Source organism: Lepisosteus oculatus, chromosome 6, assembly GCF_040954835.1.
Source record: "Lepisosteus oculatus isolate fLepOcu1 chromosome 6, fLepOcu1.hap2, whole genome shotgun sequence".
Lineage (NCBI taxonomy): Eukaryota > Metazoa > Chordata > Actinopteri > Semionotiformes > Lepisosteidae > Lepisosteus > Lepisosteus oculatus.
Genome location: NC_090701.1, coordinates 47083170 through 47105037, shown reverse-complemented (window position 1 = coordinate 47105037; position 21868 = coordinate 47083170). Strand labels below are relative to the sequence as shown.

At 42.5% G+C, this 21868-nt stretch overlaps 1 protein-coding gene across 3 annotated transcripts in view; it reads left to right on the top strand.

The window, feature by feature from the left end:
* The window catches only part of prkdc (protein kinase, DNA-activated, catalytic subunit), a 65137-nt gene that overhangs the window by 17516 nt on the left and 25753 nt on the right, over positions 1–21868 (top strand). For all 3 annotated transcript variants that reach the window (XR_011189929.1, XM_069191510.1, XM_069191511.1), the window contains exons 25-58: positions 710–862; positions 1064–1171; positions 2397–2623; positions 3069–3163; positions 3257–3356; positions 3642–3775; positions 3931–4185; positions 4295–4521; positions 5071–5279; positions 5985–6117; positions 6503–6661; positions 7549–7752; positions 8029–8217; positions 8496–8600; positions 8833–9000; positions 9694–9821; positions 10535–10742; positions 11048–11229; positions 12587–12755; positions 13408–13473; positions 13682–13754; positions 14316–14464; positions 14916–15053; positions 15530–15649; positions 16258–16401; positions 16690–16841; positions 17341–17472; positions 17703–17814; positions 17894–18018; positions 18675–18824; positions 19729–19902; positions 20022–20120; positions 20746–20956; positions 21184–21373. Coding sequence is in view for 2 of the 3 variants with exons in the window: in XM_069191510.1 (XP_069047611.1) it covers positions 710–862; positions 1064–1171; positions 2397–2623; positions 3069–3163; positions 3257–3356; positions 3642–3775; positions 3931–4185; positions 4295–4521; positions 5071–5279; positions 5985–6117; positions 6503–6661; positions 7549–7752; positions 8029–8217; positions 8496–8600; positions 8833–9000; positions 9694–9821; positions 10535–10742; positions 11048–11229; positions 12587–12755; positions 13408–13473; positions 13682–13754; positions 14316–14464; positions 14916–15053; positions 15530–15649; positions 16258–16401; positions 16690–16841; positions 17341–17472; positions 17703–17814; positions 17894–18018; positions 18675–18824; positions 19729–19902; positions 20022–20120; positions 20746–20956; positions 21184–21373 (5188 nt within the window). In the remaining variant the exon portion in view is untranslated. The remainder of the gene's footprint in view (positions 1–709; positions 863–1063; positions 1172–2396; positions 2624–3068; positions 3164–3256; positions 3357–3641; positions 3776–3930; positions 4186–4294; positions 4522–5070; positions 5280–5984; positions 6118–6502; positions 6662–7548; positions 7753–8028; positions 8218–8495; positions 8601–8832; positions 9001–9693; positions 9822–10534; positions 10743–11047; positions 11230–12586; positions 12756–13407; positions 13474–13681; positions 13755–14315; positions 14465–14915; positions 15054–15529; positions 15650–16257; positions 16402–16689; positions 16842–17340; positions 17473–17702; positions 17815–17893; positions 18019–18674; positions 18825–19728; positions 19903–20021; positions 20121–20745; positions 20957–21183; positions 21374–21868) is intronic.

Here is a 21868-nt window from a genome sequence, read left to right as displayed (position 1 = left end):
CCAACAGAAAGCCCCACGGGTAACAAAAACGTTTCACACCTGAGAAGATCATTTTTGTCCAGGTGGTTTAGTAAAATATTCCAGAATTGCCACTCAATCCTAAAACCTGTTTTTTTAGTGAAGGCATCTGTAATACAGTATTATATTTGATATTCCTTGAGTATTTTTTACATTTCTGTTAAAGGTTAGAAAAGTACCTATTTCAATGCTCAAATCATGTACCCTGATGTCTGTTTTATGTCCTTCATTTCATACTAAAGGTTACTAGTTTTATTTCTGTTTTCCAGTATATGTACCTGGAAAAGCATTTAATATCTGTGTTAGACTAATACCATTTTCTGCATTAATGATCTTGTTTTACAATTGTAAGTTTTAAAAAAGCAAAAACATTGGAATTCATGAAACAACTAAGAAAATTCGTTTTTATGTTTTGGTTCAAATTTAATTAAATTTAACTGGAGAGTTTTATTTATTCAAAATGAATGACTCACTAAATGGCCTCCCCTTGTTTGTTACCATTCCTATGTTCTTCTGTATCTCAGTTTTAAGGTGCTGTTTTTTAGACACGTCACAGATTTTCTTGAAGATGAGACTTTATTTGCAGGCACTACATGCAGGTATTTGGTGGCTGTATGAAGATAGGCTGTAAGAAGCCTACTGTATATAACGGTTGTGCTGGGTGACCTGCAGTACCTCTGGTGCTCCACAGGTGGCAGCCTGCGAGCTCCTGCACAGCGTGGTTGTCTGTATGCTGGGGAAGGGCTCTCAGATCCCTGAGGGAGAGAAGTCCTCTCCTCCCATGTACAAGCTGCACAAGCGCATCTTCCCTGTACTGCTGCAGCTGGCCTGTGATGTCGACCAGGTAACTTACACTGAGCGAACTCAGCTGGTTTCTGTGCTAATTGAACAGCACAGTGCGATGTTAAAATTGTCGCCTTGCGTCCCTTGCTTCAGCTGTGCATGATGTGTTTCATACAAAAACCTTCAGTAATCCTGGTCAGTATGCGGATGTGCAAGTATATGTTCGAAGGAATCTGGGTGTCTCATGTGCGTTTTGCTCCAGGTGACAAGACAGCTGTACGAGCCCCTGGTCATGCAACTCATTCACTGGTTCACCAACAACAGAAAGTTTGAGAGCCAGGACACAGTGGCTATTCTGGAAGCCATTCTGGTAAGTAATTGTCTGGTGTTGAATACGACCACATTTCTTCAGTTTAATGCACTGTCGGAAAGAGGTGTCCATTATTGCTAAATGTCCATTAAATCACAAATGTTGTTTTTTCAGCCCCAAAATATGCTATTATGTGAGAAGAAAACATATACACTACATTTGTTCTATATAATTGCTACATATGCTCTCTAGGTGTGTTAATGCCTATCTGCACTATCCATATATCACTGCACTGTAAAGTTTATATAAATACATTGTATTGTATGGTATTACAGTAAAGTATTCTCTCACTTTACCAGATTAACAGTGGGAATGGGATGTCCAGTATTGCCAGTTGTTCATTAATTTGCTCTTGCGATATGTTAAGCTAAAAAAATCGCTTTACTGGCAAGAAAAAGTGTCAGAAACTTCGGTGGACTGGTAATAGAAAACTGGAAGTTCATTCATTATATTATTGATAACCCTCAGTATCTGTCACTTGCTGACAGATACAGATGTCATGTCTGTGTAAGGTGTCAGCATTTGTACACGGAGTTCCTCTCCCTGCTGATTTCACGTCCTGGCGTCTAGTGCTTGAGTATTTTCTGGGAGCGGACCCAGAAGAGACAAGTCTTGTCAGGATTGTACAGTTGGGATAATTTGCATTCATCTTGGAGCAATTTATTCAATTTCTGACGGAACAGTTCTGTGTCTTCAGTAGATTGACTTAAATCTTCACCATAGGTTCTTCTACTCACTCAACCGTGATGTTTAGAAAATATCCAAAGCCATCCATCACCACATTCAAAATCCAGTTTTATTGTTTGGCCAGTGTATCGGCTACAGATCACAACACAGCACTACCTTTTTCGGACATCACCCCTCTTTACCAGAGTTTGTCTATTAAATCCAAAAGGTCTGTTAAAGCGAGGATTTAGTGTAATGATGTGTCATTTATCTTTGTGATTGGGTATTTTGATTTGTACTATTCTGTTTTTCTTGAACTTATCTATATTGTAGGTTTGCACCCTATTTAAGTGGCCCTGAATAACTGTGCCATCTAAGAAAATGAGACCAGGCATGTTGCATTTCAGTCCAGTTCTAAAGTGTTTCAGATTGCTACCACGTCCTTCTGAATTAGACACTTCTCCTTTGTAGTATTACCCCATATGTTATGTGAGACATTTTTGCACCTTTTTTCTGGAGAGTGTTGCATTTTAATAAGCTCTCCTTGGTTCACTGAAAGGATGGCATAGTGGATCCAGTGGACAGCACTTTGCGGGACTTCTGTGGCCAGTGCATTCAGGAGTTTCTGAAGTGGTCAATCAAGCAGACGACCCCAAAACAACAGGAGAAGAGCCCAGCGAACACCAAGTCTCTGTTCAAACGGCTCTATAGCCTTGCCCTGCATCCCAATGTCTTCAAGAGGCTGGGAGCTGCCCTGGCCTTTAATAACATCTACAAGCAGTTCAGGTTAAAACTAGCTCGTTTCCTACATTTCCTGTTTGGGAAAACGTCACATTACTGTATGTACTGATGTTTAGATTGTATGTTTTGTTTACTTTAATTGCCTTTGTTCATAGTTATTCTTAACTGGGGTTATAAAGATACAGTAATTCTGACTTATCAGATGGCAAATTTAATAGTAATAACCTTGAAAAAGAATAGATGCAATACAGTCGCTGTGAAAATGTGAGCTAATGGGTTAACCTTCAATGTTTATTTTCTCTAAAACCAAAAAGTAGGGGATTTTAGGAGAAACTGACTGGCTGACAAGACTGCCATGTCACTGTGCTGCCTTGACCTCTTACGAATATCAAATATATTTTCAACATGACTTAATTTCAGCAGGGCACAAATTAAAGACATTGTTGAAGGTAAATGTCTTTAATTTTACAGCTTATCTGTTTCTTTGCAGAGAGGAGAGTTCTTTGGTGGACATGTTTGTCTTCGAAGCTCTGGTTATATTTGTGGAAAGCCTCGCTCTTGCGCATTCGGATGAGAAGTCTTTAGGTCAGTTGTTTTCCTGGTTTACTCTTCTACGTGTTTCTGCTGAGCTGTGATAATATGTCTCGTTTTACTGACCTGAATCTGTCCCTCCCCCAGGGACGTTACAACAGTGCAGTGGTGCCATTGACCACCTGAAGAGAATCATCAAGCATAAGGCTGCAACTCTTAATAAGAGCTCAAGGAGACGTGTGCCCAGGTTTGCAGGTTTATTAGTCTTGTGAGCAGTGGGGTTAAATATTCTTTTATCCAGTGACGTGTTAGACATTCCGCTAACTCACAACGCAGTTCTTGGGCAAGAATTAGTTTCTTATTTTTTATGTCAATAAAAAAATCTTTTGAAGTATTGTGCGATTACTAAAGCCCATTAAAAGATTAAAGGGAAAATATTAGCATGTAAAGTGAGTACTCTTATTTCTACAATTTCCAAGACCAGGTTTGAAGTCTTTGCTCGTTACCTTGTGGCTTTTTCTTGTCTTGCCAGGGGTTTCCCTCCAGACAAGCCCGTGAGTTTGACTGACGTAGTCATGTGGCTGCTGGTACAGTGCGGACGTCCTCAAACGGAGTGCAGGCACAAGTGCATGGAACTGTTTTATGAATTTGTGCCCTTGCTGCCAGGTAACTAACATGCTGCAGACAAGTGTGGTTTTATTATTCGCCGTTGGTGTCTCTCGCCACTGGATTCGTGGTTTTGACGATGTGCGGGAAATTTCCGCGGAAGCGGCACGCGATTCCCTCTTCGTCCCTTGAAACCCGCTTCCCCGTTTGTGCAGGAGGCAAAAACCCCGCGGTTTGGCTGGAAGACATCCTCAAGGACGAGGGGGTGGGGTTCCTGATCCGCAGGTTCGAGGGCGCGGGGCGTTGCGACGGAGACTCGTCGGGCCTCCTCTCTCAGGCGACCCTGCGGGACCTGCAGGGCTCCTTCAGCGTCCGAGCCGCCCTGCAGTGGATGGACCTGCTGCTGGCCGCCCTCGACTGCTACAACACCTTCATCGGGCTGCACTTCGTCAAGCCCCAGCAGATACTGGGTGAGCAAAGTGCTTTCTCATCTCCTTCCGCTCTGCGTCCGCTTTCCTGGAGGTGCCGCTGCCATGATGTGTCCTTCTCCCTCGTCTTCACTCCCCCCCCACCTCCCAGGCACGCAAGAGAAGTCCAGCTTCTTGAAAGCCATTGGGTTCTTCATAGCGGAACTGACCATGCAGGACATCTCGGCTGCCGAGCGCTGTTTCTCGTCGGGGCCTGAGGGATCCCTGTTCAGCCCAAGGGAGAGGGAAGATTATAACTACTGTAAGGGGACAATCATAGTCCGCTTGATGGAATTTGTCACCATGGTCCTCGACAAGTGTTCGCAGGATTTCTGGAAGGTAAAGAACAGATACAGGCAAATTCACCCAAATTATTTAGGCATAAATAGTTTTGCCCCTCCCCCCCCAGATTTTCTCCCAGGGCACAAAAGATTTATACATTTTTTGGGGCTCTGTTTTTCTCTTCACTAAAACAGGGGCTCTCCCTCCATTCCCAAAGAACCCCATCACAACAGGTTGTGTGGGTCATTACTAAACCACAATCTCAAAAGACATGGGACGATCTAATTTAGATGGCGATGGGAGCGGCAACTATTTAGTTATTTAGTGCACCTCGAGGAGCTTAATTATCCTCATAGGAAACACATTCGTTTTCCATTAATCAGTAGCTGACAAAAGTCTATAGGGTAACCTGTAAGATCTAGATAGAGGAGGCTCCTCAAGACCAGCATTCTTTAAAATACAAATGGGTGTCTTGAAAGTAACTTATTTATAAACAGGAATGGAATCAGGAGATTTTTTTTTTACTATGCAAACTATGCTCGATGTGCTTGCCTTCATAATAGAATACGTGTTCCAACCATAGTTCACAGGTGTTTGCCTTTTCAGGTTCTGGAAAGGGATATCCTACACCTGACCTTTTTTGAGCTCATTGCCACCACAGTATGTGAGCCCTCAAGCATTGGGTTTAACATGGCAGACATGGAGGTGATGACTAATCTCCCAGAGGTCTGTGTGCACATCCTGAAGGCTCTGCTGAAGTCTCCCTACAAAACCCAGCTGGAACAGAGCATCAGGAGGAGAGTCTCCCAACAAAAGTTAGTGACATTTACTCCATCTTTTTAAGGACCTCGAAGAAGAAGAAAAAAGTGAATGAGTCACGCTGAAAATGTTGAACTTCTATAATAATTTTGGTTCTGTGACTTTCACTTCAAATGTTTTTTCTTTTTTTTCCTCCTAGGAATAAATAGAACCATATGGTATTAAATCTTTTGTGCCATAAATCCAAAGCTTGGTTATAAACATGCTGCTTTAATGTAACAGGAATTTTTAGTTCATTTTTACAACAGATCAGTTTTATTTATGATTACATTTATGACACAACTGACATTTATGAGGCTGTTTTTGTCATTTCTGAAATCCAAACTGTAGTAGATGAATACTCATCCCTGAAATTTCACATGTGTTTATGGTGGTGTCACTGTGTTCTTTACAAGTAAAAAACATGCTATCAGCAACATGGATTTGGACACTTCAGGCTAAACGAACGTTTTAATTTGACCACTATTAGTTGTAAATTTTTATCCTCAGTAATATGCTTATTCTCAATCATATATTTCTGTTTTGCTCATAACTCAAGAAAGTGTGAGAATAAGTAGAGACAGTATGATCTTTGAACCTGTAGCAGTTTTTAGTATTGTGTGTGCTGTTGTGGCGCACATGAAATTCTCTGCTTGATAGGAGTCTGAGACCAGTTCTGTGTGTATTTGAGTTCAAAGCTGATTCTTTCCATCTTCCCCCAGTGTGGAGCAGCTGTGTGCTGTGGACCTGTACGGTTCTGAGGCCCGGTCTGAGCACGCCAGGCTGGCCTTGGTCCTCTCCGCCTACAAGCAGCTTCACAGAGCTGGGCTGCTCAATTCCACCCTACAGAGCCAGGTAAAGGTCATCTTTGGAAACTACATTGTGCCCATAATGGGAAGGGGGGGTTTCATAGCAGCGTTCTTTATTGTAGTAACTGTTTTAGCACATTTAGTACTTAGATGGTTGATTTAATAGATAAAGCTATGCAGTATGCAGTACATTTAGGGGGATCTGGAAGTGTGGCCATCTGAGCAAAGAATTATTTTGCTTATTGCATGACCGACTCACCTTTAAATCATCCCAATACAGAGCAGTGAATAGATTTTTTTGTCCTTGGCCTGTTTCAGAATTATAATCTGTAATCTCGGTCTAATATGTCATGGGTGATATGCCAGGGCTGTATTGCTGTCAGCAGTTAGGCTGTCGGGAACCAGACCGTGCCATTTGTGCTTTCGAGCAGGCAGCCAGTTTTGGCCTGTCCCTGGGGTCCAAGCTGCTCTCGGTGGTGTACAAGGGGATCGCTCCAGGAGACGAGAAGAAGTCCCTCCCGTCCATGGACGTCAGCAGCCGCAGGCTGGCAGATGGGCTCCTCCAGCTGGCCTTTTCACTGGGAGGGCAGGTGGGGGTCTTCCTGTTACCTACTGCTCCCTGCCTTACGTGGGCTGTGTAACTCATATTTGTTTCATCCAAATACAAAGACAGCATGTAGACCCCACTCTCAGAGAAGAGAGAAACAAATGTCTAATAATAGTTTTTAGTTACAAATTATTTTTCTGAGTGGGGAGTGTTTTCATGTTTAGCATTGACCACCATTAATAATATGGTATATGATCATGTCTCCCTTAGTTTAATAAAAAAAAAAACAGTTGGAAAATGTGACAGTCTTAACAACATAGTAAGTTTTTGTTTAATATTAGAATTTATGACCTTTTACCAAAAGGTATAGGTTCAAATTATCTTACCATAAAAACAGCATATATTGCACTTTCTGTAGCACAAAATATAGCAAGGAACCAATTTTTATACATCAAGGATTAATCCTGCAATGTTCAGAGTACAGACACTTTTTATTATCAAGTATGATTTCCATGATGGGACATTTTCACACAAAAGAAGGTTGTTGTCAGAAGCCTAATCCACTGTGTTGGCACAGTCTCACTTGAACCCGTTGAGCTCCTCTTTACGGCTGCTGGATTTTCGTTAGTGGAGATTGTTTCTTATGTTAGAATGTGTTCTGTTCTTTTGGGATATATTTTAAGAAATGCTGTTAACATTCAGTATGATTGTCCACTACATATAAATTATTTTTCCAGTTTATGCAATATATTATCAGGAACAAGAATCTCAGGTCTCAGTATATTGTAATACCCTACGTACATACTGTAAGTATGTCTTAATTCTAATCTACTATGTAGAACAAATAGGACATAGCAGGTTATTATGTGCATTACTAATCTTTTATCACTATATAAACTAATGCTGAATCCTGATTTGAATTCCTTTCAGAGTGAGCAGTTGGTTAGCCTCCTATTGAATACCATCATGCTGTCGGTGCCACTCTCCGGAACATCAGATAAGAACTTCATCAGCTTTTCTCACGGAGAGTACTTCTACAGCCTCTTCCAGCAGACCATCAACATCGAGCTGCTCGGAAGTCTCGACTCCACTGTGCCACAGCTCATGTCACTAGCAGCAGAAAATCCCAAAATGGTGAGATGTAAAAAATGGTGTGTAAAATCAAGGCGTAAACACCAAAACACCAAAATCTTTTCTTTGCGCTGTGAGGTTCTCAAAGCTGAATTTTCATACTCGGTTTTTATCGAAAAGAGGGATTGCAATTCTAAAGAGAACAGAGGGATCCCTGATGAAGACATTGCTTTTGAAATGCGCGCTAGAAAAATACTGATGGGCTGACTTTCCAGAGTGAGGGTGGGGAGCTCGTTTATGGGCGCTCAGTGATGTGCTGTCTGTTGCGCGGCTGAGCAGGTGAGCGCTGTCCTGAACGGCATGCTGGACCAGAGTTTTCGGGATCGCTCCGTGAGGGAAAGTCAAGGCCGCCAGCTGGTGAAGAGGGTGACGCAGGCCTGGAGTTCCCTGGGCTCCTGGTGGAGCAGCCCTGCCTCCACATCAGAAAGCAAAATGGCCACCCTGACTCTGCTGTCCAAAGTGCTGCAGGTACTGACTCCTGTGAACTGTATAACACAACCCGTGTTCAGCTGACACCCGTTGTAAAATATGCACTGATATTCAGCTGTTAAGAGGTAGAATAAGGAGTCATTTGTAATACTGTATCTGAATATTTCTTTCATTGCTTCTTTCACCAAAGTTTAGCAAATCACTTACACATCTAACCTAACTTTTCTAGAATTGTAGAACTATGGTAAAGTTTTTAGAACTGTACTTTTGATTTCATTGTGGATATTATTTAATAGTTGTTGTTTTTTTTGCCACAGATTGATTCCTCGGTCTGTTTTAACGTGAACCATGAAGCTTTTGAAGCAGTGTTCACCACCTACACTGCCTTAATCACTGACTCTGCATTGCCTTTAAATCTCAAGGTACAACATTCTATTCTTTTGTCCTGTTCAGTTTTCATTGCTCTGGTGATTTTCATTTCTTGTTTTCAAATCTGGTTGTGAAAGAGGAAAAAAAAACCCCAATAGAGTAAGAACCCAAGATAACTCTGCAACTTCATTTAGATCTGCGACTCTTGACACCTGTAGTTTAATGCACAGGAGTATCTACAACGTGCTCTCCACAAAATGTGATGATATTCATTATTTAATACAGAATCATGGTTTGATCATCCTCCCTTTCTTCACCAACCTGCCCGAGAGCACCCTGGCTGAACTTCAGAGAGCCCTGGAAGTGCTAGTCGCCTCTCACTTCCCCATTTCCTCTGATGAGTTCCCCAAGGGCACCCTGCGCTACAACAACTATGTCGACACAATTAAAAAGGTAACTCCTGTACCACTGTAATGGGATCCTTTCCATTTCGTCTGGATTAACAAAGAAGCAGCCTGCACTAACTTTTTGAAGTATTTTGAGGAAGAGACTTAAATACAGTCCCCAGTCATTCCCCCACCACACTGTCAGTCATGGATGGAAATTAAGAACCTGCAGTCCTGTTTGGATGATGTGAGGACGACAACATTGAATACTTACAAAGACATGCATGTTCTCCTTTATGGAAATATTGTCGCGTTTTAGTCATGCAATCAGTCATGAAAATGATTATGATTCAGGCAAAGATACCTCAATGTTGTATTCACAGTATCTGTGTGTAAATCTAATCTAATCGTTTTTCTTGGTCATTTGGAGCAGGGGTGTCTAATTCTGGTCCTGATATCAGGACGTTGTGTCTGTAGGTCTTCATTCCTGCTCAACTAATGAGCCAAACCACCTGGTTCATAGTTACCTGGCCCACTTTAACAGCTTCTCCTAGCACTTCAGTTGCTGCTGTTCTAAAGACACCTAGAAAACTTGCAGACATTTTGACCCTCCTTGACCAGGATTGCACATCCCAGATCTAGATCTTTTTCATTTGTTAGCACTTTATATGACCAGTATTTGAAGTCTGTAACTACTCACCGATGTGACTGCTCATCTAGTGATTCTTACTTTTTACTGTTATTGTTTCTTCATATTTAGTTTTTAGATGCTTTGGAGCTGTCCCAGAATCCAATGCTTTTGAAGTTAATGGCGGAAATACTTTGCCGGGATAAGAAGCACGTCACAGAAGAACTTTTCCAGGCCTGTTTTAAGAGAATTGCAAGGAGGTGATGTCTGACGTATACTCAAATATCTCGCAACGTTGCCTTTTGAATTTAACAAGCTATTACCAACATTTTGTAAGATCTCTGTTTTAACACATCACAGACAGAGCAGCCAGATTCAGCCTCTGTCAGCAGAGAGGTGCCTGGGAGGCCGTAGGGGTCACAGAGAGCCAGCAGAGCTCTGGCCCTCTAATTACACTCTAACCTCAATGACGCTCAGGTCAGTTGTACCCCATTTCCTGGGAAAGCCCAGTCACAATGAGCATGACCTGGGCTCAGACCTGCAACCACAGAGCTCAGGAGAGCTCGACTACCGATTGCGGCATTCAAGAGGCCACCCGGAATATTCTTAATTCATATGACTTTTCACTGAGAGTAGGAATCCAGAATGTCTTTAGCCTGTAACTTGTATTATCAGTGTATTCAGTGACACATTACAGTAGACCAAAAGGTATTACTCTTATTATTTAAGGATACAGTTTAAAGTGCCAGATTTTAAAACTTGATTGATGTCAAGGAAGTCTTGGGAATAGCCTCAGATCGGAAAAATCTGTCTGGAGGGGGGAACCGAGATGTAGTTTTCTTTTTTCTGGACCTTCTAAATAATAGAGGCCATCTGCTGATGAACGTGTTGCTGTGCATCTCGGGCGTTCTCGGCCCCCAGAACGCCGCCCTGATCATGCCTGTCCTGTGGGCCTCGTTCTGTGCGCATCCAGGTCCGGCTGCGAGCGGCAGGTGGTGCTGCTGGAGACCGTGTACGAGATGTTCCAGGCCGGAGAGCTGGCCTCCGGCGCCATGCGTCAGGCAGTGCTGGACCGTGTGCTGCTGACCTTCGTCCTGCACTGCAGCTCGGACGCGCTGCGCGGCTTCTTCTGCAAGACCATCGCCAGCGTCATGGAAACGCTGCAGGCCAGGTTCACAAAGGTACAGAGAGCTGCCCCGGCTTTGTTGTGCCAATCCAGATCGCAGTGCATCTGTTGAATGGCCTGTTTTGTGGAGACCATATTGTGTTGTGTCGCTGGGTGAATGTATTATGCAGTCTGTTTCAGATTTACAACTGTTATCGTTTGGCAGTGGGTTATAATTCCTATTAAAAGCAGTCATCTCGCATCTTGGAAGCCTGTTGTGGTATTGTTTCATTTGAATGGCCTACAACCAACATCCAGTCAAGAACGCCCCAGAATGTTTGCGCTGCTTTGATTAATCAGTGAGTGATTTCCACTTTCCAGTTAAATGAGGCGATGTTCGAGGGCCAGCTCATAAAGAAGAATGGCTGTTACAAGCTGCTGGAGGTTCTGTACTCACGCCTGCCAAAGGAAGAGGTTTACTCCAAAGAATCCAAGATCAACCAGGGCTTCTGTGGCCCCAGCAGAGCAGCTGAAGGGAATGAACTCTCAAAGACCCTCTTGAAGTAAGGATCGCAGTTTGCAGAAAATTGGCAAAACGCTTCCAAGACAAAATCTTTTAACGTTGTTTGAACGTTTTGTTGCCAGTGGAAGATAGAAGGCAGGTGTTGTCTAGTGTCATGACTGATAAACTCTCTTAATTTTTTTGTCTTGGCAGCCTTTGGGTAGAGCAAATGACAAACTCGCCCTAGTGTCGCAGTGACATGCGATAACCTGCACGATCATGATACTTTCACACATCGTTTCACTATTAGACTTTATCTTATTAGAAAATTATAAATTAAATACATCTATAAATGTTCAGTGGAATCTGGTGTTTGTGTTCATAAACACATAATATTTTCTTATCAGTTGCTGCAGTTAGACTAGGTCGTTGCAGATGTAGGTAATGAGTGATTTTAGTGTCTATGATGCATTTGTAATTTCACATAACAAATAGTGTGATCTAGGTTCTTTAGCTAAAATATTGAACTATAGTACTATTGCTTATACTATTCATTTATTAATTAGTAGTATTTATGAAGAATATTGTATATTCTTCAAAAGTTAAGAAAAACTATGTGAAGACCTAGCGTGAAGTTCTTCTGGGAAAGTTCTGGAAAGCAGTACCAACATTTCTTGCCACTAGGGGGTAGCACTGCTTTAACCCAAGCTCTAATCGGCGTTTCTCATCCAGACCTTATGAGTGCCTGCGGACATTAATGGATGGGCCACGATTTTAGAAAAGTCACATATGAGACAAAATAAAAAAATAATTAAATCTTGTTTCTCTCATTTTGTGGAGTAACCAAAGTGTCATGTTGCATGTCTCGTGGTTACACACAAAACCGAGGCCATGCCCTAAGGCTGTTCACACATTTCTTTCAAGTTAGATGTTCACAACTAAAATGGAGAACAGCTTAGACTGGCTGAGCAAGAGCTGTGTTTCACTGTCATGAAAAATCCCAGGGTGTTTCTCGAAAGGAGTAGTGGTGCTACTCCTGTGTCCTGCCCAAATATTCCTTTGGCCTTTATCATGGCCTCCTAATAATCCCCATCTCTGAACTAGCTTCATTACTCCGTTCTCCTCCCCACTTATAGCTGGTGTGTGGTGAGTGTACTGGTGCACTATGGCTGCTGTCGCATCATCTAGGTGGGGCTGCACATTAATGGTGGAGGAGGGAAGTCCCCATTACTTGTAAAGTGCTTTGAGTGGAGTTTCTAGAAAAGGGCTATATAAATTGAAGGAATTATTGTTGTTATTATTATTCCATCATTTTCCATGGACTGAATGCTCAGTTTTTGAGCCTTCCATTGTTTACTGAGATCACAGGGACTTGTATACACAGTACCCTGAGTATCAAGTACCGTTGTGTTGCACAGGTCCTGCTTTGAGGCCTACACTGAGAACATGGCAGGAGAGACGCAGCTGCTGGAGGAAAGGAGACAGTACCACTGTGCCGCTTACAACTGTGCCATCGCCGTCATCAGCTGTAGCTTCAACGAGACCAAGTTCTACCAGGGCTTCCTCTTTACTGAGAAGCCAGAGAAGGTAGGACTGCTTGCTCTTCCAGCCTTGTGATGGGACATTAAGAGTTCACCCTTTGCTGGTGATTCCTTAAGGTCGCTGTTGTAACATCCAGTTTGAAATTGTTGTGCTAGACCCGAGTTAGAATTGATACATAAAAAGAGATTAAGTTTGGCTGTTGCTTTTATTCTAAGCGACGTTACCTCCATTCCTACAGATTAGTATGTTGCTGGATCAGGTGAGGTGAGGAACAGCTACAGTATCTCACCTGGAATTTAAACTCGCAACCTTCCGATTAGTTGCCAACACTTGCCCTTGAAACTTGATGTTTTTGCTGTAGAAAAGTGAGAGAAGAATGCAGCTGAAACCAGCAGACGTAGTTACAGGCATATACTCCTGTTCCGGTCCATCCATATTTGTAAATACAGAATATTTTGTGTTAGAATCTCGTGTGTAATAGGTAGAACCTCTGTCCTGTTATTTACTTATTCGCCATTGTTTGCCAAGATGTGCTTTGTTTCATTTCGTACTACTGCCCTGTCTAAACATTTGTGAATAGAACAAATTTAAAATGCAATATTCTTTGCATAAACATGTATGATAAACAATTCATGATAAAGTGCCGCAAGTAAAATTAGGTTAATTAGGAAGATTCCTTTATCCTTTATATTTTCAGAATCAGTTTATTTTCGAGAACATCATAGATGCACAGCAGACCTACAGATTCCCTGTAGAGATAGAGGTAAGACCTTTTATTTTCAATATATATATGTAGTGCTGTCTTAATTAAATATCTGGGTAGTATAATCAGAACAGGGAAATTCCTTCCATTAAGATGTCAATCTGTTAAGGTGTTCTAAACTGGGCTGGGCATATTTTACATCTTTAATAAGGTATATGTTGATGTTTTTTAATATAGAAATGTTATTAAGTAAAGTCTTTTACTTTAGGTTGCTCTTGAACGGAAAGCAAAGTATGTAGCTATTCGGAAAGAGGCAAGGGAGGCTGGTGATCGGGACGCAGGTGAGAATTGTTTTTTAGATACTTGAGTGATCTTTTAAGCAGTCACCAAATGTTGTTTTTTTTCCCCAACAAAAATTTGACATCAAAGCCAATAAAGACTACTTGAAGTGCACTACTTGTTGTTGGGAATAATTATTTGATTTGAATTTAACACTGATAATTTGACACTGTTCACGTGGGTGTCCTCTGGGTGCTTCGGTTTCCTCCCACTGTCGAAAGACATACTGGTAGGTTAATTCGCTTCTGGGGAAAATGACCCTAGTGTGTCAGTGTGTTTCCCTGTGATGGACTGGTGTCCCGTCCAGAGTGTATCCTGCCTTGTGTCCATTGCTTGCCGGGTCCCTGAATTGGATGAAGCGGTTAGAAATGGAGGGATAATTTATAAGATAAATCTACAAGATGCTGCACAAATGGATGGATTGTTTATATGTTAATCTACAGGAACAACTACAAACTTTGTACTTTAAAACTTTAATTACTCTGTAAAAGTGTGCCTTTCATTTCATGGATTCCATCTCATGCGTTTCATGAGAGTCCTGGATCATGTCTTTCCTTTCACAGAGGAGCCCCATTACTTGTCGTCACAGTCCTACATGGCAGACAGCAGTCTCAGTGAGGAGATGAGCCAGTTCGATTTCTCCACGGGAGTCCAGAGCTTCAGCTACGGCTCTCAGGACCCCAGCACGAGGCCCGTGCCGAGCCGGAGGAGGGCGAGTCCACTTCCCCTTTCAGCTTCCTCTGTCACACAGTCTTGTTCTTGTTTGTCTTTTAGTCTCTTTTCTAACGATGCTTAATGTCCACCTTAGCCTAGTCTCGTCCTTATATTCCTGTCCTCAAAGCAGACCCTCTGTTAAAATGTTGCTTTAACTTTAGCTGCACATGATTCTGAAGAACTCCTGAGCTCTTCAAGATTTATTGTGCTTTTGCCGTCAAGCCGTGCCCACTTGCAGGTTTGTGAAAGGGACCTGCCGTGGCCTTTCACTGAAAGGCTTGTTACTGATTTGTTCCCTGTTTCATTCATTGTAATGGAGCTTCAACAAAGTCCCATTAAAGAGCTTGTATAAACTGCATTTATAAATTGATAAGTAATGGCATATTAGCTTCAGCCCCAGGAGAGAAGTGTTGCTTTAGCAGTCAGCATGTGCGTGTGTCTATCATTAGGACGGAGCAGAAGCGGCTCTGCAAGATGACGTTGTGGTACTGGAGATGGATGAGCTCAACCAACACGAATGTATGGCCTCCATGACCGTCCTCATCAACCACATGCAGAGGAACAACATTACTCCTGAAGTGGAAGAGGTCTGGACAGGACGCTTACTGCTTGACTAGACTAGGAAGCGTTTGATGAAATATCTTTGCAGTTCAACATCCCATACTGGAAAACAACCATAAGGAGCGTAGTGGTTCAATATAGCAAAAATGAAGAAGCAGCACCTGTTTTGAATTTGCCATTTGTTGGTCTCCCTCTTTCATTCAAACTGTGCTCTTATAGTTGCACACTGAGACCCACAGTTACCGCTGTAGAGTTGGCATCAGTGGCAGGAGTGAAGCTATTCCCTCACTGTTACTCAGGTAATCCCAGTCACAGTTGGCTGATGGCACCAGACTTTAATTGGAGATTTGGGTTGTACGACTCCATCTGATGGGAACAACAACGTTGTTGGATAAGCTTCTTCAGAGTCCTGAAACAATGAGTTTCTGTTGGAGATTTAGTGTGATTAAGCTACTGTAAACAACTTAAGTCAAAGTTGAAACTTTTCAATGTTTGTTTTTAGGGCACAGTACCAAGTGACCTTCCGCCTTGGATGAAATTTCTTCAAGGGAAGCTGGGGAACCCCTCCACTCAGTTGAACATCCGTCTCTTCATTGCAAAACTGATCGTGAACAAGGAGGAGGTGAGGAGCAGAACGTTTGTAAGACTCAAAGAGCTCCTACAGCCCAGGGGAATCTTCACGTTGGTCTCCTGTCATATTCTGAAATTAAGAACGTGAAGAGAGGGGCCTGCCAACAGTGTAAGAATTTAGATTATAGCTGTGGCAGAGAGGCTTAATATTAAAAGCTAAGAGGGAGAAAAACTGACAAGATATAGAAAGGAAGGATAAAAAAAAAAAGCATTCAGCAGACCAAATATTTGGGTTCATCTGGAACAGTGTTGGTTTTAACAAAAAAAAAACTAAAAATTGAACCAACAAAGAGCAGGTTGGTTACATTGAAGGGTGAAGGTGACTAAAGTATCTTTAAAGAGAAAACTGTACAAAAACTGCCTCAAAGACAATGACGTACAAGGCTGTGTTTTCCCAGAGAAGACCTTGGATGTACAGTAGCTTTTAGAAACTTCCATACTGCCGAATGACTCTGCCACATCTGGCTAACAAATATCCTGTAGTTATTGCACACTGATGAGAAGAAGAGAAGGATATTTGGAAGGATCAGTTGTAATGTGTGTTGTTCCTAAGATTATTATCCAGTCATACCTGCTTACATTTGTTTTTTTTGGTGACAGGTCTTCCGTCCATATGCCAAACACTGGCTGTGGCCGCTTCTACAGCTGGTAGTCTCTGGGAATAATGGGGGTGAAGGGATTCACTTCATGGTGGTGGAGATCGTTGTTACGGTTCTCTCCTGGGCCAGCGTCGCCACCCCCAAGGTACTTGAGGACATAACTGTGTTTACCCACCTTTCTATTTCAAATCTAGTATTATTCTGTAAATCTGGGCTAACAAACAAAAAGCAAAAATATATTGCCAGTGTCATTACAAGTTACTCACTTGTCTATCAGGAAAGTGCCAAGCGGCAGCATATTTTGATCTGTAGTGTTAATGTGCATGTTCACCTCGGTAATGTCAAGGTGAAATGCTGTGCATTGTCAACAGCAGTGCAGAAGACTTGGACCCTTGAACAGAACTTGTTCCGTTTCACTTGTTTTCCCTTTAAGGGCGATACCAAAGATGAAGTTCTGGCTAATCGGCTGCTGGAGTTTTTAATGAGGAACGCCTTCCATGAAAAGAGAGCCGTCTTCAGACACAATCTTGAAATCATTAAAACAGTTGTGGAGTGCTGGAAGGACAGCCTCATGGTTCCTTATAGGTATGAATATGCAATTATGAGTCATCTTATTGTTTTCTAAGGCACTTCATCTTTTGGTTTGGATAAAAAAAATTAAATTCACTGTACTGCTGTGAATGTTGTACATGATGTTTATTTTTTATAGCTGTGTTTCTTGTTTTTTGGCACTCAGTATTTAGGTTTTTGTCCAGCCTAGTGTGTTTTTGTTTGCCCTTTTACGTGTTTTCTTCATACCCCTAACAAAGTACAGCATAACTATAAATCCCTTTCAGATTAGCAGCGTAGATGCTTGAAAGCACATTCACACTGTTGATGGCTTTTTCACACAACGTGCATTTGCCACATGTCTGTTAAACACGTTGGACTCCTTTTACTGTTGTTTTCCTTGTATTTGTATTTTAATGCTAAAAAATATTTTCAACAAAGCTGTAGTATCTGCCTAATTGAACAGTCTCTTGCACTAGATAGCTCTTTTTGGGTAAAATGCTCGCATCTTGAATCAGCATTTTCCATCTTTCAGCCTGATATTCGATCGGTTTGCTGGGTCTGATCCCAACAGCAAGGACAATTCTGTGGGAATTCAGTTGCTTGGTATTGTGCTGGCAAATAATCTGCCGCCGTACGACCCCAGCTGTGGAATTGAACATGAAAGGTAATGTGGACACTTCTGTCTTCATCTCTATTTCTGGCAACAAAGGAGTAAATGAAAAAAGATGACATTATAGATAGCATTTCAAGTGTTCTAAAATGCTTCATTCTACAAAAGAATAGTCACAAACTACTAATATACGTTTTGTTTAGAATTTGTATCTTTTATTAAGCAAGTACAGTGTCTTATTGCATCACAATTGTGATAACATTTGAAAGGCTCTTTCTTTACAGATATTTCAAGTCCTTGGCCAACAACATCTCCTTCGTAAGGTATAAAGACATACACGTGGCTGCTGCAGAAGTCATTGGGCTTGTTATGCAGTATATGGCTGAGAAGGAGAAGGTACGTGGAAGCCCTTAAATATTTATCATCCATTTTCTTCTCTGCTTTGAGGAAGATTAACCATGTGTCTAATTATCAGCAATCGGAGGGCCCCATATTCGACTTCACGGCACATCACCTGAAGAAGCTGCAGAACGAGAAGGAAGATAAGTTTGTTGTGTGCCTAAGTAAAGTTGTGAAACACTTTCCACCATTTATGGACAGGTAAGAGGTTCATAGTTGCTTAACATGGTTGTTGTTTTACGGAAAGTTTTTTTGTAAAGCTTTGAGAGCTCTTTATGCAGTTCCACACAAGACGTTTCCATGGCTGAAACTGAAAAAGGAATTCTCAGGGCCTTGACAAGAAGTATTATGTAATGTCGTCTAACAAGTATGGCATATTTAACTTCTAACTTGGGTCGCCACTTGAGAATAGTTCCTTCAATCCATTACCATTGTGCCGAAGTTTGTGTACAGTACATCTTCAGGAAGCTTGGAAAGAAAATACTTGCCCTAAATCTGAACTAAAAAAATAGATGTAAAATGCAAAAGGAATTTTGAAAAGGAGCATATATATTGCATTACCCATGTTGTGTTTTAAATAAACCTGTGTAATCTCCATTTGCACAGTTAGCAGTCTTATGTTACCACCTAATTGTCCTTTTTAAGTCCTAATTCTGAATCTCATTATTTGAAGAAGGATCTTTACTTTCTTTCATTTTTGATGTGCATGTTTTAATAAGTGTGAAAAGTTAGACAGGTTTAAAGTAATGTATAGCAATGATTTTTCAATATCCTAATATAGGCTACTTAAGTTGTGATTCAGATATCAGTTAAAGCTTGCACATTGATGTCTAATCTTCACATCTGGGTTTTGAAAGGTTTGTGAATGCAGTATTTTTCCTGTTGCCCAAAATGCACGGCGTGCTGAAGACGCACTGCCTGGAGTGCATCCTGAGCCGAGCTGAAGAGATCCCTGATGTATACCTGCAGCTGAAGAGCAAGGATTTCTCTCAGGTCATGAGCCATCGGTGAGCTGCCTGTGCTTGAAATACTGTATGAATTGGAGCTGGAGGAAACGCTTGGGTTTTGTCCTGTATTTGTAACTTTTTTTTCATAATATTGACAACAGTCTTTTACCATTTTATTTTTTAATGCACATTAAAGAAACCATTTCAATGAAAAATGTACAAATATATTGACACCCAGAATCTGAAATAACCTGTTTTCTCATTTTAGTTTAATAAATGCACTTGAACAAATCCCTGTCACAGTCAATAAGGACATGACCCAGGCTTGAATTCATGATCATAAAGCTCAGCCTGCTCTTGGGTAAGCCCCAGTCACAGTCACGGTGAGTTAGTGACATGACCCAGGCTCGAATCCATGATCATAGAGCTCAGCTTGGGTAAGTCCCAGTCACAATCAGTAAGTGACATGACCCAGGCTCGAATCCATGATCATAGAGCTCAGCCTGCTCTTGGGTAAACCCCAGTCACAGTCACAGTGAGCTAGTGACATGACCCAGGCTCGAATCCATGATCATAGAGCTCAGCTTGGGTAAGTCCCAGTCAGAGTCAGTAAGTGACATGACCCAGGCTCGAATCCACGATCATAGAGCTCAGCCCGTTCTCGGGTAAATCCCTCAGGTAGTGACATAGCCCAGACTTGAATCCAAGATCATAGAGATCAGCCTGCACCTGGGAAAATCCCAGTCTCCGTCAGTAACATGACTCAGGTTCAAACCCTTGATAATAGAGCACTGATTGTGCCCAGTTGAACAAGCACCCTTACCAGCTGAGTCAGGAGACTCCTCAAACAAGACTTGAAATAGTCTGAGGAATTCCATATAGTGGCAAAATGTGTTTTATATATGTGCTGTATAACTTTGCTTATTGCTTACAGGCAAATGCAGAATGTTTTTTCTTTTCACAGGGATGAGGCAAGGCAGAGAGTGTGTTTGGATATTATACACAAGATCATGGCTAAGCTGAAACCTGTTGAAATGCGGGAGATGTTAGGTGCAGTGACATCATTCGTTACACACCCCTCTCCAGTGTGCAGAGAGAGGATGTACGACATCCTAATGTGGATTCATGACAACTACAGGTGAACCTCATCTCTTGGCTTTTCACCACTATTGAAGTAATACTGTCTTAGCTGGCCAGTGGTGCATTTTACGAAAGTACAATGTTGAATTTGTTTGAAATGTGGTCTGATGTTTTCAGGGACTCCGAGAGCCAGTCAGACAGCGACTCTTTGGAAATGTTAAATGTTGCAAAGGAGACACTGCTTCAGGGGCTTGTGGACGAAAACCAAGGTCTCCAGTAAGTTATGCCCTTGAGAAGCCTGTCTCTGGATGATAGCAGGAGACTGCGTGATTGTCATCTTCACAAACAGTATTCTCAGTCACACTTTAATTCATTGACGTGGTAGTTTGGTTTCCCATGTAAATAACCAGGAGGGCTGCTTTGATCATTAGTGAGAGTTGAAGTCAGTGACAATTAAAATATTGCAGGAAACAGAATAAGATGTCATCGAGTAGCCGAGTCTACTTGCAGACTGCAGGATTCTGTATAGAATGCAGAGATGTCTAAATATTTACAGTTTTGCAGTGACCCTTTCCTTCAAGGGATAATTTGAACATAGACGTCTAATATTTCATTTAATTCTTTAATTTCTCATATCTCTAGTGGAATCTAAATTGCCCCGAGAAAAAGGTAAGAATGTTATCTGTAATCCAAGAATAGATAAAGACACTCTGGGTTTCGTTTGGGAACAAAAGAGCACTGGCAAGGATGAAGCCGAGAACAAGGCCGTACTTTATAAAAGTAGCTGACTCAGGGAGTGCTCCTTGAAGAGTCAAAGGGGGTGCGTCAGTCAACAAGCAGAATAGGATTAAAACCGGTTTCCCAGGGGGGTTATAACCCAAACTCTCGGTCCTCTCTGCAGGCTCTACGTTAGGAACTTCTGGAGCCACGAAACCCGTCTACCTACAACAACCCTGGAGCGAATGTTGGTGATCCTGCGTTCCCTGTACTCCAGCAAGATAGAGGCTCAGTACCTCAGCCTGGCCACCAACCTGCTGCTGGAGATGACCAGCCGCAGCCCCGACTACAGTCGCGCCATATTCGAGTACCCCCTTTCTGAGTGCAAGTTCCACGTAAGCACAGGACCTCCCTACTGTTGGGCTCCCCCTCCCCCCCAGTTTGGGCTGTACTGTGGAGTAGTGGCTAAGCACTGTGGAGAACCGACGGCGTTTGTGCCCTTTCCAGCTGTGTTCCCTTCAAATTCCTTGCTCCATGTGTACGCCATCTAGTTTCACATTCACAGTGGCAGATCCAGGGTTTGCTGTGTCCTAACGATGTGGGATCTCTCCCCCCCCCTTAGGATTACATCATCGATTCCTCCTGGCATCACCGGAACACAGTCCTCACCCCGATGTTCGTGGAAACCCAGGCCTCCCAGGGCGGCTCCCGTTACCAGTCCCGGGGCGGCTCCGCCTCGGCTCAGGGGTCCCTGGGGGGCCAGCTGAGGGCCACTCAGTCTACGCTGGAGTTCACTCCCACACAGGACCCTGGTGAGTGAGCCGGCCTGCTGCAGCAAGGATAAATACTAAAGAAACGCGGCGCTGCTTTCCTGTGATAGTGTTTATCACAGCACGGTTATAGCAGACAAGACGGTAGATTACTGAGACTCTGATCACTTCCTTCCCACTCCACCAACACACTCTCCTGCTCCTGCAAGTTCTCTTTCTTCTTGTCTCTTTGCTCATATTTTCCACGAGACACTCAAGAAATGAGACTGTGGTAACCTTGGGGACCACAAAGGAGTGTTTTTTTGTTGTTGTTTAATGGTTGTTTTATTTCCCAGCACAACACCGCGTCGCTTACCAGGCATGACTCTGATAACAGGTGGCGGAAACTGAATACGGCATACTCCGTGAGGCCCTGCTGCACATTCGTATTAGCTCTGTTAACTGAGCTGTGCCGTTGCGACAGAGACTGCCACAGGTCGGGTGAAATAGATCCTCAAGATGCTGCGGAAGTGGGGGACCACATGTACTTCCCCCCAA